At 38.1% G+C, this 22,430-nt stretch overlaps 1 protein-coding gene across 1 annotated transcript in view; it reads left to right on the top strand.

The window, feature by feature from the left end:
- The first annotated feature begins 1,756 nt into the window (after window positions 1-1,756).
- Window positions 1,757-22,430, top strand: part of ccdc88b (coiled-coil and HOOK domain protein 88B) — a 59,255-nt gene continuing 38,581 nt past the window's right edge. The window contains exons 1-10 of the mRNA XM_088009498.1: window positions 1,757-1,986; window positions 3,805-3,953; window positions 6,285-6,393; window positions 12,644-12,713; window positions 12,908-12,966; window positions 14,930-15,013; window positions 15,823-15,963; window positions 18,546-18,691; window positions 19,264-19,345; window positions 21,060-21,218. Of these exons, the coding sequence (XP_087865624.1) occupies window positions 1,927-1,986; window positions 3,805-3,953; window positions 6,285-6,393; window positions 12,644-12,713; window positions 12,908-12,966; window positions 14,930-15,013; window positions 15,823-15,963; window positions 18,546-18,691; window positions 19,264-19,345; window positions 21,060-21,218 (1,059 nt within the window). The 5' untranslated portion in view covers window positions 1,757-1,926. The remainder of the gene's footprint in view (window positions 1,987-3,804; window positions 3,954-6,284; window positions 6,394-12,643; window positions 12,714-12,907; window positions 12,967-14,929; window positions 15,014-15,822; window positions 15,964-18,545; window positions 18,692-19,263; window positions 19,346-21,059; window positions 21,219-22,430) is intronic.

Genomic DNA, 22,430 nt, shown 5'->3' with positions numbered 1-22,430 from the left:
GAGAAAACCAACCTCTCAGAAATATCTTTTCATATGTGTTTAACGTAATAAGCCATGATCTGTCATAACACGTGACAGAACAGATGTGCTTTACATGCGTGAGAAAACCAGCGTACACCATGAATCAGCTGCTCTGTTAGTATCTTCCTCTAGGAGAGAAACATTGATAAACACAGATGAGTGCAGAGCTAATGCTGCAATATTTTTAACAAACTGATTACATTTTCTTTCGGAGTAGTCAAACAGCATAACTCAAAAAGTTGATCAGAAATTGTCTTGCAAGACAAGATTATTTGTTTACACTGTCAAATGTCAACTCAAAATCAAGAGCATGAAGAAGCAAAAAGTGTTTCTTACCATCAAAGTCTACATTTATGTTAGCATTTGGAGTGCATGGTAAAAATCAGAAGATCTGAAAATGGGTTTGAAATTAAAGGCCTGGTTGCTCATACAAAACTACAAACAAAACGTTTTTTGAATTTACAATTTGAATAATTAAAACTAATTATTTTCAGAGGAAAGAGCCCATCTGACTCAACAAACTCATTAACAAAGCTGATGCTATCATAACAAATACCTTGGAAAGGTTTGAGTCAGTCCATTTCCTCTCCTTTGTGACATCATGCAGAGATAGGGAGTTATTTCTCCAGCAGACTCTAACAGCTGTGCTGTGAAATAAAAGTTGCATAACCGCATGAGATATGAAGGATCTTATAGTGACTCTTGTACACTAATTCCACTGCCCTAAACAGTTTATTACAGAAATATTTACAGCTGAAACCAGATATTGAAATATATTGCATGAAAAGATGCATCACTTTGTTTTTGTTTCCTAACAATCTTAACATTTGATCAGACTACAACACTCTCACTTTGGGTCATTTAGAATTAATAAAATAACTTCTGATGACAAAATAATAAACAGAACATTTTTTTATTATTTGAAGGTAACTTCTTTCATCAGTATTTGACAAAATCTATCTATCTATCTATCTATCTATCTATCTATCTATCTATCTATCTATCTATCTATCTATCTATCTATCTATCTATCTATCTATCTATCTATCTATCTATCTATCTATCTATCTATCTATCTATCTATCTATCTATCTATCTATCTATCTATCTATCTATCTATCTATCTATCTATCTATCTATCTATCTATCTATGTATCTTTCTTTCTTTCTTTCTTTCTTTCTTTCTTTCTTTCTTTCTTTCTTTCTTTCTTTCTTTCTTTCTTTCTTTCTTTTAATTCGTCTTGATAAAAAGAGAGAGGAGAAAACAGAAGCATGGAGAAGGAACATTCCCCTGAGTGGTTTCGTTACGGAAATAATGATGCAAGTCATTTATCTGGAACAGGAAAGAATGTAATTCCATTCCCAACCAGCAGAGGTCAGGGTTACACAGTGCTTGATTTACATCCACACGTATTATTGCGGTAAAAAAAAACAAAAAAAAAAAAAAACACCCATCTGAACTTTGAGGCGACGAATCACGTTGTTTTCAGCAACACTAAATCAGTAAACAATAGGAGTACTAAACAGCATCATTTCAAAGGTGAAATATTCCTTTAAAGCAGTTTACAATGATTTTCAGAGAATTAATCGACATTTTTTTTGTTGTTGCCACATTTCAGTCATGTACTTTAAGATCCTGAGATATCTGCTTGAGTGAGGTGACGTGTGTGTCGTGTGTTGAGGGAAAAAAAACGCAACATGTGTGTTTTGAGAAATTCCGGTGCGGTTTAGAAACCAACTGACAGTCATAGAGGAAGAAAGAGGCGAGGTGGAGGGAGGGCAGGGCCGCAGATATGTCAAGCTGCTTCACGCGGCTCAGCATGGATCCTCGCTCTTTGATTCATCACAAACAGAAAAGTTGATGATATTTTGTAATTCTCCATTTGAGTCCTCGTTAACACAACAATGGAGTCCGGAATTAAGGAGATAATAGAGGAATTCATGGGGAGTGCGCTGGCGCAGTGGGTACGTCATTTATCATTTGTCACCTTGAATGAGAGAAAATTTCGACAAATAGAGGAATACAAGACGATAATGTAGGAAACGGTCGGCGCAAGCAGTTTTCTGCAGTTTGTGTTAATCCTAATAATGCTCTATCTTACATTTAAACAAATTCAGAATCTTCTTGATCAGTTTATCTTACTTACAAATACATATAGAAAGTCTAATTCAAATAAATGGCAAAGTCTCGTTGTTCTTGATAATGTGCGCAGAGAAGCAAAGGCTACTTCTCCTTTTGGCTTCCTTTGCCATTTAATGACCAGCGTTTTTTTCCTCTCAGTATTAACGCTTCCGTGTCCTGTAGAGCTGTTTTGAAAATGACACCATTCACTGTGCTTGACAGAAATGTGTCACTTTACTACCACAAACTAGGCTTTCACACGTAAAAATCTGTTACTGTCCCGTTACTGTACTGTAATACCCCTAAATAAATCCAGGGCTACCAGTTTCCTTTAGTAAACAGAGCTCACCTGTTTGAGTTTTTATCTTAGTGTAAATCCAGCTGTTCGGTGGTTTGTTGGAGAACATGAGCGAACACAGAGGTGAAGTTGTGTAGAGGGGCCACATATGGAGCTCATTAATCAGATGAGCTGTGGTGAAGGGTTTTTTCAGCAGAAAGAGGGAAAATTGGATTAAAATTCAGATCCTGGAAGTAAACCTGTTGGAGGCAGCAAAAGACTTGAGGCTGAGGTGGAGGTTCCTCTTCCAGCAGGACAACCATAAACATAAAGATCTATTAAATGATGTAGAAGAATAATAATATTGCTTTAACACATCTGAATCAAATGGCTTAGCTACCTCCTCCTGATGATAACACATTCATTTGATTAATGTTTGCTGAATTGATTTAAAGCTTTATTGCCGCTTCAGACATCACTGGTTAAGATCAAATCATTTCCACATGTTAGAAAGTTAAAGTCTGGATCTAAATCCACTTGAGAATCTGTGGAAAGAGCTGAAAAATTACGTCCAACATTCGTCCAACCTGACAGACTGAGCATTGAAGAATCGGCGGACATTTTTATCTCTACATGTTCCAAAACATTGCCTGTAACTTTCCGATGTAAACAACAAACATTAAACCGACAAAATGTAGAAAACTATTGGAAGAGTTTGAATATTCAGTGTTTTGTCTCTGAAATAATGAGGATTTGTTTCATTTATAAGGCTGGATTTATTTAACAGGAAATCAGTTACTGTGAACTTCAACCTTCTGGTCTGTGTGCAGTGTTTATGGTGACCTATTATACTTTTGGGTTCCCTCTTGTTTGTTGCACTTCACCAATGAAAATCTCATAAATTCCAGCTTTATGTTTATTTTCTCAGTGTCTTTCGAAAGGTCACATCATCTCTGACTTCAACCTGGTTTTCATATGCTGTTGGACATCCAAACGGCTGGAGGCTCTTAAGCTGCTCTGCTTCCTCTTACCAGACAAAGTTTGTGACCAATGGTGCGTTTTTAGAGGTGCCGCTGGAACAAAACCTTCAAAAATATTGCAGTTTGTTTTGGCAAAGCTCATCTAAGCAGAAAGAGACCTTGGCTGCTGTCCTGGTTGGCTGCTTGTCACTGTGAAGTGCTTCCCAGTGTGAAAGCATGAATCCCACCTGTTCAGCCAGGTGCATCTACTCAAGTGGCTTCCTTCCTGTGTGAAAATGTTTGGACCTGGACATATCCTTCCTCTGTCCACACTGTTTTTGCCGTTTTATTTTTGTCCACCTCTCAGTTCACACTTAAGGCTAAACCAGATTTCAAAATAATCTCACAAATTCTACCTCCTGCAGGTTCAGCTGTTTGAGAATATGGTGGAGAACGAGACCAGCATCCAGCTCTACAGCCAGTATATGGAGGTAAACTCCGTTTCCCAGAATGCTCTGGAGCGCTACAAGAGGCTGACCAATGGGATTTTTCTCAATGAAGTCATGAGGATCATGTAAGACTATCATTTTAAGATTTTGTCTCTTTGCTGCATTGCTGCCATCCACACAGACTCCAGTGAAAGTGAGAAATAAATGCTAACTTTATTCATTTCCTTTATAAGAGGGTAAAATGGCAGATTTAGATGAGACAAATGAAATAAGAAATATAAACTGGGTAAATCAAAAACATGACCATGAAAAAACTTTGATTGAAGAGAGCAAATATATTCTCCAGTGCACAATACTTGAGTACATTAAATAGCATAAGAAATATTATCTGATCTATAAGGATATAATGAATTATTTTGATAATGTAGACAGAAAAATCAAAATCTCATTAAAAGAAGACATGTATAAGCTTCTGTTTTGTTCAGAGACTTTACAATTTTTTTTACCATTAAAAATGTTTATTATTCCCATTTAAACCTGAAAAAGACCTCATATGTTAAGAACTGCATTACAAAGGATTAGTTCTGGTTGTTTGGGCTTGAAGCAGGTGTTGATTTCACTCTTCAAGGAGGTTCTTACATTTTACAGATAGAAAACAAAAAAAACAACAAAAAAAACCCCCAACAATTTCCGTTTTGGAAAAATCCAGGAAGAAAACACATGCTCCAAGTTACATTTAGAAAATCATCAGTCATAGAGTTTTTCTTCCCATCTCTGGAGGCAGAACAAGATGAAAAGATGCAAAAAAGCTTCAAACAAACTAAAGCTGTCTGTGTGATATTTATACCTTTATAATGAAGGTATTTAAAGATGTATTTTTTTTTCTGCTCAAACATTCAGCTAATTATAGACAGGATCTTAACTGTGCAACAGTCTTTGCTTTCAGAGGAGAGCGGTAATTAGAAAGTTTAACCTTGCTTTGGCGTCCTGAGACAGAAAGATCTGCGAGCTGCATAGAGATTCAACTTTCCCTTTTAAACCTGTTTTTGGAAAGAAACTCTGTTTCTGTAAAATCATGCGTGGGTGTTTTTGAAAAGAGTGATTTTGCTTCAAAGTTTTCCCTGCAACTGAACACAACATAGGACAAAAAATTAAAACAAGAAAGTTTAAATGCAACATTTAATATTTTTGCCCTAAACTTTTTCACATTTTGTAACATTGCAAACACAAACCTCAATATATTCTATTCAGATTCTCCTGGGCCAACACAAAGTAGTGCACAATTGTGAAATGTAAGACAAATTGTTATTGTTATATATTTTTTTACAAACATGAAAAGTGAGTCAATATATATGGGGAGCTGCCTCTTTGAGGGTATATCTACATCTAGATATTCACATTTTGGCTTGTTGGTGTTTACAAAATGTCTTGCAGTTGGAGAATAGTGTCTGTAAACATCAACTTTCAATTTTTGCCCCAGATTTTCAGTTGGATTTAGTTTATAACTTTGACTGGGCCATTTTAAATCATCCCATTGTGGTTCTGGGTGTGTATGTAGGATATTTGGGGGGGGGGGTTAAACCAAGAATGCCCTGTATGTAGTTAGATTAACCAGTAATGAAAACAATTTATGAAACAAAGATGAAAGTAAAACATTGTGCCTTGATTCTTAAAAATGTTGGACAGGTGTATTAAATACAATATATACTGAGAGTGACAACAACAAACAGGTAGCAAAGATCTTCTAAATAGATCTGTGGGGGATAGATATGCCTCTGAATTGAAGGCAGTACATCAGATGACATGGAGTACTTGTTTGCACCTAGGGAATCATAAAACACTGCTTATGCATAAATACTTTCCAAATAGCTGATTCCCGTGAGTGTATTTCTAATTGGCGAATGTTAACATGCTAAAACGCTAAACTGAAGCGGCGAACACAGCAGACATTATATCTTGTTTTCCCTGAGCCACAGCACAGCCTCAGAGAGTTATAAGCATGGCAGCAGAATCCTAATGCTCTCTCCTTGAATAAAATGTGACGTAACATTCATCACCCACCCTTTCATAACCTCACATTGTTCTGCTGCTTCTGAGAAAGAATGGCTGGCTTGAACGTACGACCCACAAATTTCAAGTAAATCACAAAACGGGGTTCTGCATACTTGCCGTCTTGTTAGTCATCGCCACTGAATTTCTTGTCCTCTTGTTCAAATTTCTGCTGGAGTAAAGCTTCTGTCTGCTGTCAGGGAAGACAAGATTTTAGTGGAGCAGGTGATTAATTTGGTCTGACCTGAGCAATGTTATTTCAGCAAATAATTACATGTGGATCCACATTACCCGCTTCTCAAGCTCATTAAGGTTTTATTTACTCTGCTCAAATGAACAGTTGCATAAGAGTTTCTCATCTGTTGCTGGGGTGTTTGATCAGTGATTTATTTCTTCTGTTCACCCAGAGACCCAAACCCCAAGGTGGAGCGACTCTACAACAGCGAGAAAGATGACCACATGCTAAGAGTCCAGAACTTCTCCATTTTAAATCGACACCTCAGGGCCTTCTACCAGGTAGGGGAGGCTCCCAGTGGGGCGGTGGTAGAAACTGAGCTATGAGATTAAATCATCAGAGGGAACTCAAAACTGTTTACCGGAGGGAATATCCGTATTCTTATGAGTTTCCACTGGAGGAAAACCGCTGAATGCACAATGATCTTCTAGTATGTTTTGAGTTTAGTGTTATTATTAGTACCAGGTCAAGGCTGGATGATTGGACATTAAAACCTTAGACATCTCTTTAGCATAACTTCTGTGACAATAGAGAGCGATGTCTTTTAATTTTAATTTGTGCCTTAAATGTTTAAGAAATTCATATCTTTGCTTCTTTGTTTTTTTTTAAACCAAACTCCAGCGTTTTCTATGAATGCGATGATGTAATCTTCCTCTTTCAACTTAGCTTTAGCAAGTAAGAAATATTGCTGCAAACATGCAACACTGATACAAAAAAAAAAAACTATCAATCTAATTTTTAAGTCCTCATTCACCTTCATTAGAATCCTTTGCTTCCATAAACACTAGTGCAATCATTTTGTTGTCTGGATGGATTGAAACGCCTCAGAGCTCACTGTAAGCTAAAAAAGTCTGAAGATTCATGCTGAAACTTAACTCCAGGCTACACCAAATGGCGAGGGAGAAGAGGCTGAAAAACAGAGAAGTTGTTGACTTGCTTTAAGGTGGTAAAACAGGACAAGATGAAGCTCACGTGTCAGTCGTAGCACATTAATATTTTGCCTTAGGATACTGTATAGAGTTTGAAGTGTGTGCGGGGGTGTGACAGAGCATTTGCACAAAAGAGAAGATGAAACACAGGATTTCCATCCTCAGTAGACACGTCCTTGCATATTATCAGGCCGTGGGGTGAGGAAAAAATGGAGGAGTTTCAAGCAGGGTTTTTATTTATTTTTTTTAGCCACATCTGTGGTTAAAGGCTATAGCATAAAAATCTCTTCAATAGCTCCCAGTATCATGCATTTCACAATGTGCGTGGTTGGCGCCTGTGGCATTTCAGGAACTGACACAATTATTTCCTCTGAGGATAATTCAAAAGCCTCTGTTCTCAGCCCAGAGAGCATTCGCGAGCACCAGTCAGGTGGACTGAACATGCGCTAGTTAGCTTGTCACACAGCTTACGAACAGCGTCTACAAGGTTTCACTTCCTAATTTCTAGTGAGCCGCTAATGTCCCTTGAAAGCTCAGGGCTTCGGAAAACGCAGGCAGTAAATGGGAAGCTCTTATTAGGCACGCTAGAGTTACATCAGGTGCTCTCACACTTGGCTCCACTGTCACTGAGGACGTTGGTTTCCGCATTGGTCACAGTTTTACTTCTCACTCACGCTGTTGCGACTTAGAGGCTCAGGCAAGCGTGCGACTCAAAAGACAATGAACTTAAGCCAGAGCAAGAGTGTGAAGTGAGGCTGCTCTGCTCTCAGCTTCTCCAATACATCAGTTCAGCTAATTGTAGATTATTATGTGTGAAAGCAGCGCCTTTTCACTGGATGCACCTATTTTTACTGTAAAAGTACCATTTAAAATCACTGTGAAGAAGCTATGATTCATTGCATTGAGCCTTTTTGTGTTTTGGTCTGATTCATTTACTCTCTGTTGTTTTGATTGGCTCTGTTTAAATGACTCGCATGCATTTCAACCTTTAGCTAACAGGATTTTTAGTGTTTAGTCGCTTGACTAATAATTTATAGAGTCCTTAAAGGGATCTGTGGCAGCTAAATTATGACATTTCTTAAGGGAAAAGAGCATTTAATAAATAAGGTCTGGTTTTCTTAATTAACCTTGTGTTGGCAGAGCCCCCTAGATGCAAAGGTAAAATTGCCAACGCAGCAAATGTTTCATATAAGGTACGAGACATCTGGTTGATATATTTATTATACATGATGAAATAAGATAATAAGCTTGAGACCACTGGTCTGTGAGCCGCATCTGACTGTGGTCAGAGCAGGAGGTGGAGCTACTTTATTTTTATGTGAGTTTATTGATACAGCAGATACATTTAGAGGTTTGAGAGAAGAGTATTTGTTCTCAGTCATTACATTTTTTTTTATCAGCCATTCAAACACAGGGTGTAGCTGTAGTTTTCTGGCCTGATACTGTGGTGAAATCTTTAATTTGTTTTTCATCTGCTATTAAAATTTAGGATATTGAAAGTAGCTAAACTGTCCATTAAATCCAGTGGAGCAGAAAGCAAACTGTTTGCATTTAAATTGAAATGTAGGTAGAGTTGACCTGTGAGATTGCATAAAAATGTAAATGAAGCACCTCAAAATTTCACTGTAATGCTATATTTAGATAAAACTGGCTCTTTCCCACAACTTTTATGCAATACTGTTCAAATATGTTGAACCATCTCTGTTTTTTATCGTTCTCTGAGGAGCCAGGTTTTCTAACTCCTTTTAACAGATTGCCTGTTTGATTCAGAAAAGTGTTGGAAACGTTTTGTTTCTTATGGACATAATCTCTTCTTCTTCTTTGAAAACATTTTCACTGGAGGACATTATCTCACTATCTTGTTCAAGAAGCCAGTTAGAGATAATCTGACATGAGGTTTTGCTTCTGTCTGTTTCTTTCTGACCCCTGGCAGCAAAAGGACATTTCCATCCAGACTACCCAGTGTTTCCATCCAGAAACACTGGGTTATTTAAATATTCTCTATAAACCTTAGAGATGGTTGTGTGTAAAATCCCAGTAGATTAGCAGTTTCTGAAATTCTCAGCTTTGCCCATCTGGCACCAACAACCACGCCGTATTCAAAGACAATGAAGCCGCTTTCTTTCCCAGTTTCTACTGCAGCAAATCTTCTTCAACATGCTTAGATTGGCTGACTCTTGTTGTTAACAAGCAATTTCTATATAAAAAAAAACACATTATATTTCAGACGTTCATCTGTTTTTGGCCAAGTTTTGAGTTTTCAGAAAAAAATTTTGGGTGCTGAAATATTGTTTTATAAGATTTATAAAATAATATCTGGTATTTTTCATAAATTCAACTAAAGGAACTAGAGCCAACAGTGTCTTGGAGTCAGGCTGCCAGAAGCATAAAGTGATGAGTTTTTATTCCTAAATGAGTCAATTAACAAACCAAAAAGTCTTCGTCTGAAAATGGACAGGGACTGAACTGAATATAAATAAGAAGTCTGGAGAAAAACTTTGAAAGGCCTCCAGAAAATGTTTTCCAAAGCCTGGAGAACCATCAATTACTAAAACTCTTAAAGAGGCAATGCATTAAAAAAATTGAGTTGTTAAGTATTTCAAAACTATTTATAATAGAGGTGGATAAAAAGCAGTTTTTACGTTGAGAAGTTTGGATCATGAACACTTTCAAAGAATACAAGAATATCTCCCTACTTGGAAGCAAAATATTAAGAAACAAGGACAGACTTAAGACTTTTGCACAATACTTTGCCCCATATTCAACTGTCGCAGAAATCACACAGCGTAGCACAGGCAATGTGTGTCGCTCATGTTGTTTTCACATTTCCTCTGAAGGGATGCATTACTGTACCAAGCGATTTAAATTATAGCAGCTGAGAAATTTGAGCAAATATAACCCTGAACTGTACGTGGATCTTGGCTGCACTGCCAAGCAGGGAGTTATTCACACAGAGGCCTGAGCATGCCAACAACAACAAGCCGCTGCTATATAATTTTCAGAGTGTCTAGTCTGCTGCAGGAGTCTATTTGGCATCCGGAGCGACGATGACCATGTCAGGGCTGCAGAGGCTATTATCCTGCACAGCCTGAAAGGAGCAGAGATGTAAGCTTGGCTGCACATTGCAGTTGTTAAAGGAAGTCCTTGCCTGACTCTCCTGCTGTACAGTTTATAAATTAAAACAAGGAGCTGCGATTGCGACTTGTTCCTGCAGCCTGATTTCCCTTTGATGGATGTGAGCAGACTTCCAGAGCATTTGGGGACGGAGCTCGCCAGCGTCAGAGTGTGGCTTTTTGACAGAAATGTTTTTAATTACCATGGATGCTGCTCTTGTCTAAGACTAATTAAATAAAATGAGCAGCAGAAGGATCACCTGCTAAACTCTGACTGCATTAGCTGTAGGAGGAGGCGGAGGAGCACGCTGCAGACCGGCACCACGAAGCCTCCGCTGCTGCCAGGGAAGCCAGGTTTTCTGGATGGGAAATGTCTGAGGCGTCTGCAGTCCAGCTTGATTCAGCGTCATTTGATAGAGCCAGGAGATTTGTCCAAGAGCTCAGAGCACAAATTACAACTCGATGAAACAAGCTGACCACGATGTTGGGCCTTCTGCCGCTCCTCCATCATGCCGTTTCCTCTGAAACACATTATAGATGCTTTGTTGAACAATCAAGAGTTTATTCTGTTTGGCTTTAGAGGCTGGAAGTTTATTAGCTTTAGTAATCTCTGCCTTTTAGAAGAGTTTCTAAATGTGGAATAAGTGGATTTATTTCACATTTAGATCATACAGTCAGATTATACAAAAAAAAGAGTGAAAGTCTAACAAAAGTATTCAAGCTTTTGAACCGTTTTTGTCTTATTGCAAACATAAATGTCAGTTCATTTAATGGAGATGTTTTGTGGTTGGTTGAATTCATGTGTAATAGAGATTTCAGTCAATATAGAACCATTTTTACTGCAATTAGTTAAAATACTTTAGAGGTATTTCTACCAGTTTTGTAGTTCTAGAGAATAAAGTGTTTATTTTTCTTCACAAAAGGATTCAAGCTCAGTCAGATGAGATGGAGAGCGTCTGTGGGCATCAATGATCAGATTTCGCCTCACATTTCAAGATGGAAATACGTCTTTACTTTGACTAGGCCATTCTGTCACAGTAATATGGCTGTATGTTTAGGACGGTTGTCTTGCTGAATCGAGTCTTCTGCTTGACAGTCGAGGTTTCTTCCAGAATCTATATTCCTATCAGCAGCTTCACCGTCCCTGCTAAAGAGAACCGTCCCGCAGCATGATGGTGCCATCACCACCTTCTTCCATATGTTTGTCGTGTTCCCCATCAAATCTTTTCTTGTCAGATCTGCTAAGAGCAACAGGTTACTCTACCTGAGGTCTGCAGCTCCTCCAGAGTTGCTATTATCCTCCTGGCTGCTTTCTGTGATCAGTCCTTCAGTTTAGATGAAAGGCCTTTTTCTGACCAGTTTACAGAAATTAAACTGAGATTGGTTGTGTTGATCTTTATTTAGAGGTGAAACGAACCCTCTGTATTCAGAGGTTAGGAACCATAGCTGCCTGCAAATTACAAAAATCGCTGAACTTGAAACACTTCCTAAAAACATTTACAAATGCGTATTTTAATAGTTTAAACACCAAGCATATCTTAATATTCAGTAGCATGCACAGCGGAAAATATTTTAGCATTACTACAGAAGCCACCTCTTTATCTTCCTGTCTATCTTGGGTCTGATTTGCAAATGAAAGTCAGCAGCGTATCAGCTAGCTTTGTGTCGAGGTTTTCAGCTTCCTAAGCTGCATTTTCTTTCGAATATTTTAGATGTGCTCTACAAAAATTCCACAAATAATTTGGAGTTACTCTGCATAGAAAAATCTCTGAATGCTGAACTGCTTGTAGGCAGAGGGTGTTACGCAGTTTTTATATATAAAAAAGAGAGAACAGTGTATTCTTTTTCTTTTTACTTCTCAATTATGCTGCTTTCTCACATGAAGCCCCAAGAAAGTCCTTGCTTAAAATATGAGTGAATATCGAAAGGTTTAAGAAGCACTTATATGTTTGCAATGCTCTGTAAATCTGCAACAAAACCATCTTCTCATCTAAAACAAGAAAAACTTCAATATTTTAATGTACAGATTTTATGAAGAGCAGTTTGTTGGTAATGTTAGCCACTGTGTGCTGCCAGTAACTCTTGATGCAAGTGACGTCTGATGTGATCTTCGTGTCTCGGTGTTTGTCCCGGTGCCCACATTACCCTCATATTATTACAGAATCAGAGGCGATAACTGAAAACACTTCACCAATTTTTATTCCTGTAATAACATTACCCCTTTCTCTTTGTTTTTACTAAATGGATGCAATTTAGAAATTATAGAAGCAGGAATATGTTAAAGCAAGTTTTACCGAGCCTTCTTGAGCTAAAATGGTGCAATAAATGCCTTCTCATTTGGCGTCTTCTCTTTGTTTACACTACAAATTACAGCAGCCCGGTGGAAAATGTGGCTCCTGGCATTAATCCAGCCCCACTTTCTGCAGACAGACCGGGCCGACGAGAAAATTACTTGTGCTTAACTCTCCACATTCATCCTTTTCATACAGGAAGACCTGCAGCAGTTGATCCTCATGCCTCTCCCAAATGTTGCCATACTGGGGCAGGACCCCCTAACAGGTACGAGATAACAAGATGATCCTATCAGTGGCGCGTGTCTCAGCCTCCAGAAACTCATTATTTCATGCACGAGTCCGTATCTGGGCGATCTATGAAGCACATTAAGGTGATAATGATGGGGGGACTGTGGAGCATGATGATGATGATGATGATGATGATAATGAGGATGATGACAGTTATTTCTGTGTCCTCAGAGGCGGCTGTGGAAGAGCTGCGGAGACTGCTGCTGCTCTTACTGGGATGTGCAGTGCAGGTGATCTCACACACTCACACACACACACACACACACACACACAGACACACACACACACACACACACACACGCACACACACACACGCACGCGCACGCACACAAAGGGAGGTAATTACACAACGTCCATTTTTAGATGAGTATCATAAAACCAAAACTTCTTTCCTTTTAAAAATTGCCTTAATGGAGATTTTTTTGGGCTCCAACTAACTAATTATTTTTGGTAATTGGTTATTCTGTCGATTATTCTGATGATTAATTGGATAAAAAAAAATGAGATGCAAATTTTTTCATTTAGCACTTAAGTTTATTTTATGCTGTTTCAGAAATGCATAAAAATGCATAAGAAATAATTCAATTACTTTCTTTAAAATAAGAAAATGTGGTGAATGCTTAATTATTTTTAGCAAAAAATGCAACAAAAAATCTTCTGACATCTACATACAGCTCAGCCATCTATACGAGTTGATTATTTTTTAGATTAACTAATTAATATTTGTATAGAAAAAAAGTCATTAATAGTAGGTAATACTAGAGCTGTGCCACTAGTTCTGTGTAGAACATATTTACTGACAGATTTTTTAAACATTTTTTTTAAATGCAAAATATAATTACTGCTTTGACCGTGCTGTTCTTTCAACAAATGGCCTTTACTCCAGTTAATGATTAACCGATTACTAAATTAGTTGACAGTCATTTTAATAATCAATTAATCTGATTGTTTAAGCCTCAACATTTTTTTAAGCTTTTATTTATTTTTTGCTTATATCAAAGGTTCCTGAGTTCAACTTAGACCAAAGCAATAAAGAGCTGTTTCAGCTGACATGTTAAAATCACCGCACTGAAAATGTGCAGTTACCTTAAGCCTCCACTTGCTTCACTCGGGAAATGATTGGAAATAATTCACCTGGCACAATTAGCCTGGCGCTTCTCGTCCTTGGAAGTTTCTTCTCTCCTTCTCCACAGAAATATTCAAGCTCATCTCCAGGACTTTCACAGTTTCCCTGATTATTCTTTCCTGAAGCCATTTGTGCTTCTTCTTGGCAGCTTGCTCTGCGCTGCTGAAGGGAACTCAGGATCTCTGCCATGGTGATAAGTGTTAAAGCCAGAGTGATAAGCCAGGAAGTCTGTTGACGGTTCCAAACTTGAATCAGTGGCGGCATCTGAGCCTTGGGGACACTGAAGAAACGTTCCCCCATCATTACCTCCACATGTCGAGCTTTTTACTCCCATACAATGGTTGTGTTTAGACATAGTTCTGTTTAAACGTGATATTTCTCTTAAAACAAGCGACTGGTTTATGCTTTTGCCTTTTATTGGTGGGAAAAAAAGATACAAAACAATTCACTACCAATTAAAGGCCAAATGAACGAGTCATATGTTTCTTTCTGTGCCGTTTTAAGAAGAGTCTCTGAAGATTAAAGAGATTTTGAAGCCAAAGATGAGGGGCGAAACAGAAACATTAATGAAGTCGATCTACTATCGTAAATAGCTGCGATGCTTTCAAGGGTTTTAAATGCAGGAATTTTTAATTACCTGACAAAATGTTGCAATAAACAGCTTTTTCTTCTCTGATCTAAAGAAATTCATCCCAAGGATTCATACACGGTTCAATGGTGTGTGAATCCAGTCACCATGTAATTTAAAATTTTTATGATCTGAAAGCATTTTCCACTTTTACTGTAGCTTGTTTTTCTGGTGTTTTAGAAAAAGTTTTTTTTTATGAGTTCCTAAGCCTGCATATTGCTTTGTACCCGTATCAGATGTCCTTTTTTTTGTTATCTTAGCCTGGTTTTGTATTTGCTGGTTTTGTGCGATGTACAACCCAAAATTTTAAAGTGAATTATTAAGGAGAACCTTCAGCTGACTAAATAATATGAGCCTTACCTTGTGGGGACTGCTTTTTTTCCAAATACAAATCACATTTGTGCATGCACTTCATTCCTCCTCCTCATTTGTTTTGCAGTGTGAGAACAAGGAGACCTTCATCCAGCAGATCCAGTCTCTGGACATCGAGACTCAGGCAGCCATTGCCATCTGTATTCAGCAGGTAAGTGAAGATGTGTGAAATAAATCAGATGAGGCCCTTCCTAAAAAAATAAAAGGTTTTCGCTGGGGTATATTTTGTCCTGGGGAGAGTTTCTAAAGAACACATTTGTCCCTAAATAATATATTGCGCAGTATTTCTGTGGTGTCTGCCTGTAGGCAAAGAGAGCTGGATTATTATTCCTCTTTCTGATGCTACAAGTAAGTGTGAAAATGAGCTAGTTGTCATTCTGCTGGCTGCCTTGTCGAGACCTCTGGCTGCCCCATGGTGATGGATCTTCCACCCGTCATGTCCACCTCTCCACCTCCACCTCTGTCACATCACCGCTTCATCTTTTCTTGCTTTTTGTCATTCCCCCTCGTCTGTTAAAGCATAAATGCCACTTGGCTCCCTCTTTGAAAATACCCCCTCCATTAATAATTGCCAGCTTCACAAAAACAGCATGCTGAATACCAGCGTGGCTGAATTTCAGGAACAGCGTGTAGCCCACCAGCCTTTTTATTGCCAAAGTTTCCAGCCTAATAAATCACAGAGGTGAGAAGTGCTCCTCCTGCGTAGATGGATGCATCCCCTGCTTCCTGCTCATATGGCCTCCACCCGCGAACCTCTCAAAGCCATCAACATGATCATTAGTTTTGCATGCATGAGTCGAGCCAGGCAGAATGTAAAATGTACTTGTTTCTAATCTACGCAGATGCTTGGTATTCAACGCACACTCGCTCTGCCTGGAGGGCTTGTTCCCTGATCTGCTGGTTGGATCAGACTTACATTGATTTTTATCGCAGGAACCTGAAGAACTGTCCTTGCTGCAGGTGACTCAGGATCCGAGAGCGGTGCTGCCTCTTCAGTGGGAGGAGCTGGTGGAGGCAGAAGGTGCAGAGTTACAGCTGGTCTTCAGCTCCATGGCCAAGCAAGTCCAGAGCCTGCTGGCACAGAGAGACACACACCTGGAGGTTCGTATGGTCACAAATCGAGGAATAACTACCTTCTTCCAGGAGAAAATCTGGGTGAGAGCATCCAGGCATGCATACCAACTAATGCACAAAATTATTATTACCGTTATATAATTAGATTTTAAGAGAAAAGTGGATGAAAAGCCCAGATTTGATTTATAGAAACGTGTTTGTTAAATACAGCGGTGGACAGCTGAAATTAATTAGCCCTGCAAAGTTTAACTGATTAAAACCAAAAAGTACATATGCTGGAAAAAAGTAAAAATAGTTTATCATCAGCATTTATAAAGAGCCTCAGCAGCTGAAACAATGTGCTTGATGTCAGAGATAAATAAGCTAAAAGAAAAGATCAAATAAAATTACAAAATGAAACACAGCAATGTGAGGAAATTAAAAACTTAAAACAATACTACAAGGCAGCACTCTGCAGGATGTTGTGACGACTTGGTGAGGAAATTGATTAAGTTGTCCAAATTTATTAAAAGCATGTGCATATATATCACTTGTGAAGAGACTTTGTGGAAAACTGTGGCTCGAGAAATAAAGCAAAGTACAAGCAGAAAGATATTTAGAAAAAGGTCCAAAAAATATTTCTAAATAGTTATATGGAAGATGAAACACATAAATAGTTAAATATGTTTAGATAAATATAGTATAAAATTTGGTTTTTTGTGCAAGATTGGATGCAGGACATGTTTGACAAAGATATGCATTATTTGAAGTATTGAAACTGAAACATCCATGTCGATATAAAGCTCTTGTTTGTTATTATTGAGAAGTCATTCCTCAAGAGCTCCAACAAAGATGAAATAGTTTAATTTGCTCCTCTGCATGTTATCAAGTTCTCCAGGAACATGCAAACTACCCATTCCTTTGATTCAGGTGTGTTTAAAAAGGGAAACATTTAAAGCATGCAGGACGCAAGTAGGGCTGATCAGCCGATACTAACATGTGAAACCAATCTTATCCATTGATCTTATTCGCTGATCTTACCTGTGTCTGCAAACGTCTAAAAAAACTGCCACTGTCCCCTTTTGCTCTGCTGTGAAAGACGGACGGACTGACAGACCCGGCCGCCAGCTCACATCTAAACTTTTCACGTAGACGGGACCCGAGTCTGTCCTCGGGCCAGTTCCAGCATGTGAAGTTAGAACAAATTTGTACTTTTTCACAGATATTGCTCAATGATTTTTATGTGAGTTTAATAACCAACACTGACAGTGTCGGCTTTAAGAAATTATTAATCGAAATTTTAATCTTCAGATGTTTTAAAGATCGATAATTGGACAGGAAACTGTAACCTGTCCTCCTCTGACACCGGTCCTTCAGGATTTATTTGGACACTTTCCGTATTTTGCTGGTTAAAACAGTTTCAGAGTTTTCTATCTGCTGTTTCCCTCAATAAACACAATCTTTGAAATGCCTCAGTATCACTCTTTCCTCGACGCATTTAGGTGTCAATTTATAATAATAGTGTCTATAATCCATGCTAGAAGTGTGTAATTCTAAAGGGTGAGAACCTGACTTTGTACATAGATGAAGCCTTTGTTTTCACTTCCACCTTATTTAGAAATGCATTCATTTCACATTCTGTGGAGTTTCTTTTGGTACCGAGTGTGTGATTCTGAGAGTGTGATTCTTAAGTTATATTTACATTTATTTGCATAGTTAAATGGAGGCATGTCTGGTGTTAGGGCATCTCCAATTCAACATGTTTCAGGACATACAAAGGAAAGGCTTTGATTCCTGCCAGCCCAGCCAGCAGTAACCTTTTCAGGAAGGGAGTGCGATGCTGCAGTACGTAGGACAGACCGTCTGCTCTTCTGTTTTAACACAAAACAAAGAAGAAAACAGTGAAAAGGCGTGTCGGCCATAGCAAACCCGCAGCATCCACAGCTCCTTTGTGTCTGAGAAACGTTGTGGTTTTCGTAAACTTTTCACCTCTAAGGGGAAGGACTTTTATGGATATAAAGGAGTCATATTTTCTCTACCATATAGGTGAAGTCCTAAAATCCAAAACATGAACTAAAAAGCTAAAATAAATAGTAGAAGTAATCTTTAGTAAGGTATCTCTCTCTCTCCTGTTGCTCTCTGGGTGGTGTCAGTTTGTCATCACTTCCTTCTGTCATTGTGGTAAACAGAGCATTTCCTGTGTATGTGCAAAATAAAAATAATCTTGGTAAATATAGACCTTACTAAATGAACTTGATCAAAGCATTTGCAAATGCTAAATAGAAACCATTATTTAAAAAACCATATAGTTTATAATAAGCAAATAAAAAATACACAGTGCTGTCTGCATGGTGAGTTTAAATACTAAAAATATAAAATGTTATTTTCTAAATAAATTCTTCTTTTTCATCTGACTTAAAACTTTCTGTAGGAAAAGTATTTTGAGACATGGTGTAACCAACTCTTTTATATTTTTCTAAGCTAATTTAATCTGTAATTTATTCTAATTTTCTGTGAATTTAGACATATTTCACATTACTAAACCTGCCAATATTTGGCAGAAATCTTTTTATGCTGCATTAAATGAAGTCTTAAGGATGTTTTAAAGAGTTCTCTGCCTTCTTCCTCAGAGGATAGCGGAGTTGTGTCAGGAGCGTGAAACCCACGGCGATTCAACGCAGACGCAGCTGGGGGGCCATCTTGATGATCCGCCGCAGAGTCTGGCCCTCCAGCTGGCCGACAGCAAGGCCAAACTCCGTCGCCTCAAACAACAACTGTGAGTGTTTGTGTGCTTTCCAACAAATATTACATTCCCCATAAGAAGAAGTTCTGTTTTTTGGGCTAGGGGTCGAGTTTAGGGTGTGAAATGAGTAATGGTCAGGTTTAGCGTAAGGGTTACAGAAATGAATGTAAGTCAGTGTGAAGATAGAAAAATGTAGTGTGTGCGTGCGTGTGCGTGCATGTGTATGCGTGTGTGTGCGTGTGCGTGTGTGTGTGTGTGTGTAAGAAAAGCCCTGGAGAACCTTTAGTAAAGTTGTCATAAAGGTCAGCGTTAATGATGTGCAAATTTTGTCTCTCCTCTCAATGCACAAAAATGACTTGTTTCTCAGCAACGACTCGGGTTCTCAGTGTAACAATCTAATATCCACTGTGTATTAAAATGCATTCAAAGGTCAAAGTTCGGCTAAAAGTCACAAGTTATAATTTCAGGGTTTTTTTATGTCTTTCCTGCTTATGTGCTTTTATCCTTGTACTTTTTGCTTCAGCTATCAGAGATCTGACCATAAGGAAGCATCAGGAAGATAAAGCATTCAGCTCTGAGAGTTTTATGGGTTTTTTTTTTTTCAGGGAAGATAAAGGTGATCAGATTTTGGATTGCAAGCAGGAGATTCAGACGATGGAGGATCAGCTGAAGAAACTTCAAAAAGAGGTTCGAAGATGTACCACAGTCTGGATATACACAAAAAAATAAAAGATTTATTTTTTATCCCTGATACTGATCTGAGTCAATTATCAGTAAAGCCTCTGCTGATAGTCACAATTAAAATTGAAATTAGTAGAGACTCAAGCTACTTTGGCGCCTTGGGTGGGATTATAGTTTCACATTTAACAAGTCCACATGAATTAACTGTTAAAATTATAAAACATTTGGCTGTTTGAAAATGCAAACTATAAATAATTAGCCTGGCCTGCAGGAGGATGACAGAAAACAACTTTAGTTTGGGAGTAGAAAAGAACTACTGTCCTATAACCAGTCATTAATACGCGAAAAATGTGAATAATAAACTGCACTTTTTTTGATTATAGGATAAGTTTTATTGTATTTACTTGAGTTTAAATCTGCCTGGACGACTGGATAAAATTGAGTTCATATACATATATATATATATATATATATATATATATATATATATATATATATATATATATATATATATATATATATATATAAAACCACCTGGATATGATATGACATATGGGTTCAAATCCCATCCTGTTGTCTTCCTGCATGGAGTTTGCATCCATGCATGTTGTGCATGCATGGCTCTCCCACGGTATCCTGGCATGGAAACAAGAGTTTTAGGTAATAAGTTAAGGTAAATTAGATAATAATGAGGTATGAATGTGAGCATAGTCGTTTCCTTTGTGTGTCTCTGTGTTGCTCAGTGATGGACTGGCATTTTAGACAATGGATAAATAAACTGAATTTAACTGTTTTATTGAGTAATTTTCTGGAAATCCTAATTTTTCAGAAAAATGGTTTAAACATAAATAAATAAATGTATCAGTAATTTTAATGAATCAGTAATTTATTAAATACACAATTGAATGTAAAACACGACCATTTTTAATTTAAACTCTTTCTAAAATCCTTATTTCTTTGCTGCTGCGCTACAGAGCAGTTCATCAAATTATCTAAACCATCGCTTTGTTTTTTTTGGCGCTATCAGCAAGTCGACTTGAGAGTAAATATATCAACTAGTTCTGAAAATACAGAAGAAGGAACTTGTAGAAAAACTTCATGCACCGGCAATCGATCCTTAAAAATAATAATAAAACACCTATGTCTTGTTTTTTGCACTGTAAAAATGACACAAAGAATGCATTTTATCATCTGGAGAACAGAGTTCGACCATTTCTCTCAGTCCGGCGCAGAGACACTGATATCTACTTTTATAACATGACAAATTGATTACTGTAATTCTCTGATGACTGATCTTTCTATGGAAACCACAGCGCCACTGCAGTTATTACAAAACGAAGCTGCAAAAATGCTGACTTGGTTTAAATGAGAACTCCCACCAACTTTAATGTCGCTGCAGCGACTGCATGGGCTTGGTAGAATCAACGTTAAGATACTCTCACTGGTTTGAAATGCATGTTACGTTGCAGTCTCTCACCTCGGATAACTTACCTAATTTCTAAATGGGAGAAATCCCAGTAACACTTCACCTGAAAGCTGCAAACATTCCTTTAAATTAGGATCTCCTGGGAATGGATTGTGAGCACATTCTGTGCTCACAGTCAAAGGCACATTTTCTTCTTCTTGCATCATACTCTGCTTTGGCTTTTCTGCACATCCTCCCTTGATCAATGCTCAACCCTGTTTGCTGTGTGTGATTCTGTGTCTTGTGTTCCTCCAGAACCGCTCCCTGCAGAACGAGGTGAGGGGAATGCGCACGCTGCGGGACGAGCTGGACTGCGCCCGGGAGCGAGCTGCACGGACCGAGCAGCTCCAGGTTGAGCTGCAGAGCTGCAAACACAGACTGCGCAGCCTGGAGCTGACTCGCACTCAGCTGAAGGTACAAATGCAAACAAAATGCTTGCATGCATCTCTAAAAACACATTGAAACTGGTTGCAGTCCCAGCCAAATCGGAGATATTAAAACCTTCAGTAAAGCATATCTGTAACCCCATAATTCTTCTTGCAGGAAGTGGTAATATGAATATAATCAGAGAAGCTCATATCAAAAAGATCTCAAATTAAATTCACCTTGGAATAGCCAATATCCGACAGTAAAAAGTGTCATTTAATCTTATTATTATTCCCTCCTACGGCCCTCAGTGTTTCACTCAAAAGCGAGCGCGAACAACTATGAAATCCAAAGCCATAGAACAAGATTATACTGCTTGATGTCATCTGGATTTACAGCTCAGAGCTGCTCCGTTGACGAGGAGGAGCAGGAGTTTGCCTCTAGTCGCTGGAACTTTTACAACTAAATAAAATTTATTCTGAACTAGCTGAAATGTTCTGGGGCAGAAAATGTCCTCACATCCTTGTAAAACATCTCCTGGTGTCCTCACTGTCACCTTCTCTGACTTATTTGATTCATTCTTCCTTCTGGCTACGTCCTTGCACTTGTTAGTTTACCCAGTTTGTTGTGAAATAAATGCCACAAACACTTGTCAAAGCAAAAGCTAAATTAATAGTTGAATCTGTAAACATTAACTCATGACCTGCGTCTCTAAATGAGTAATTAAATGTTTTTCTGCACTGTTTTTTTGGGGGCTCATCCTTTCATTGTTGTCTCTACAAGGTCGGTAAACACAAGGACACACTTCAATTAAAAGAGGTTGAAATTATTTAGAACTGCCATTAGAAATATTACTTCACTGAGTTTGTGTAAGAAAATAAATTTGACTTTCTCTCTTTCCTGTAAGGATGAATGAACGGCTTCTAGTCCTGTCACACTTCTGCGAAATGTTTCGTTTTGACAGACGGAGATTCAGCTATGGAGAAAATTAAGAGACATCTTAAAATTATCAGTTTCTCTGCTTTACTTTTAACAGGTCTATGTTTGCATAAAATGAACATTGTTCTTTTACTTTCCGAACTACTGACAACATGTCTCAGAAATTCCATGCAAAAATTTAGCATTTATTTGCAGAAAATGAGAAATGATCAAATTAAGGAAAAAGATGCTCAAATATTGCAAAGAAAACAAGTTCATATTCGTGTAGAAACTACAATACTAATGTTTTAGCTCAGGAAGAGTTCAGAAATCAATGTTTGG

Source organism: Poecilia mexicana, unplaced genomic scaffold (assembly GCF_051168715.1).
Source record: "Poecilia mexicana isolate PSO_F unplaced genomic scaffold, ASM5116871v1 scaffold_10, whole genome shotgun sequence".
Lineage (NCBI taxonomy): Eukaryota > Metazoa > Chordata > Actinopteri > Cyprinodontiformes > Poeciliidae > Poecilia > Poecilia mexicana.
Note: the sequence above shows the minus strand (reverse complement) of the source record. Positions and strands in the feature narration are given on the sequence as shown.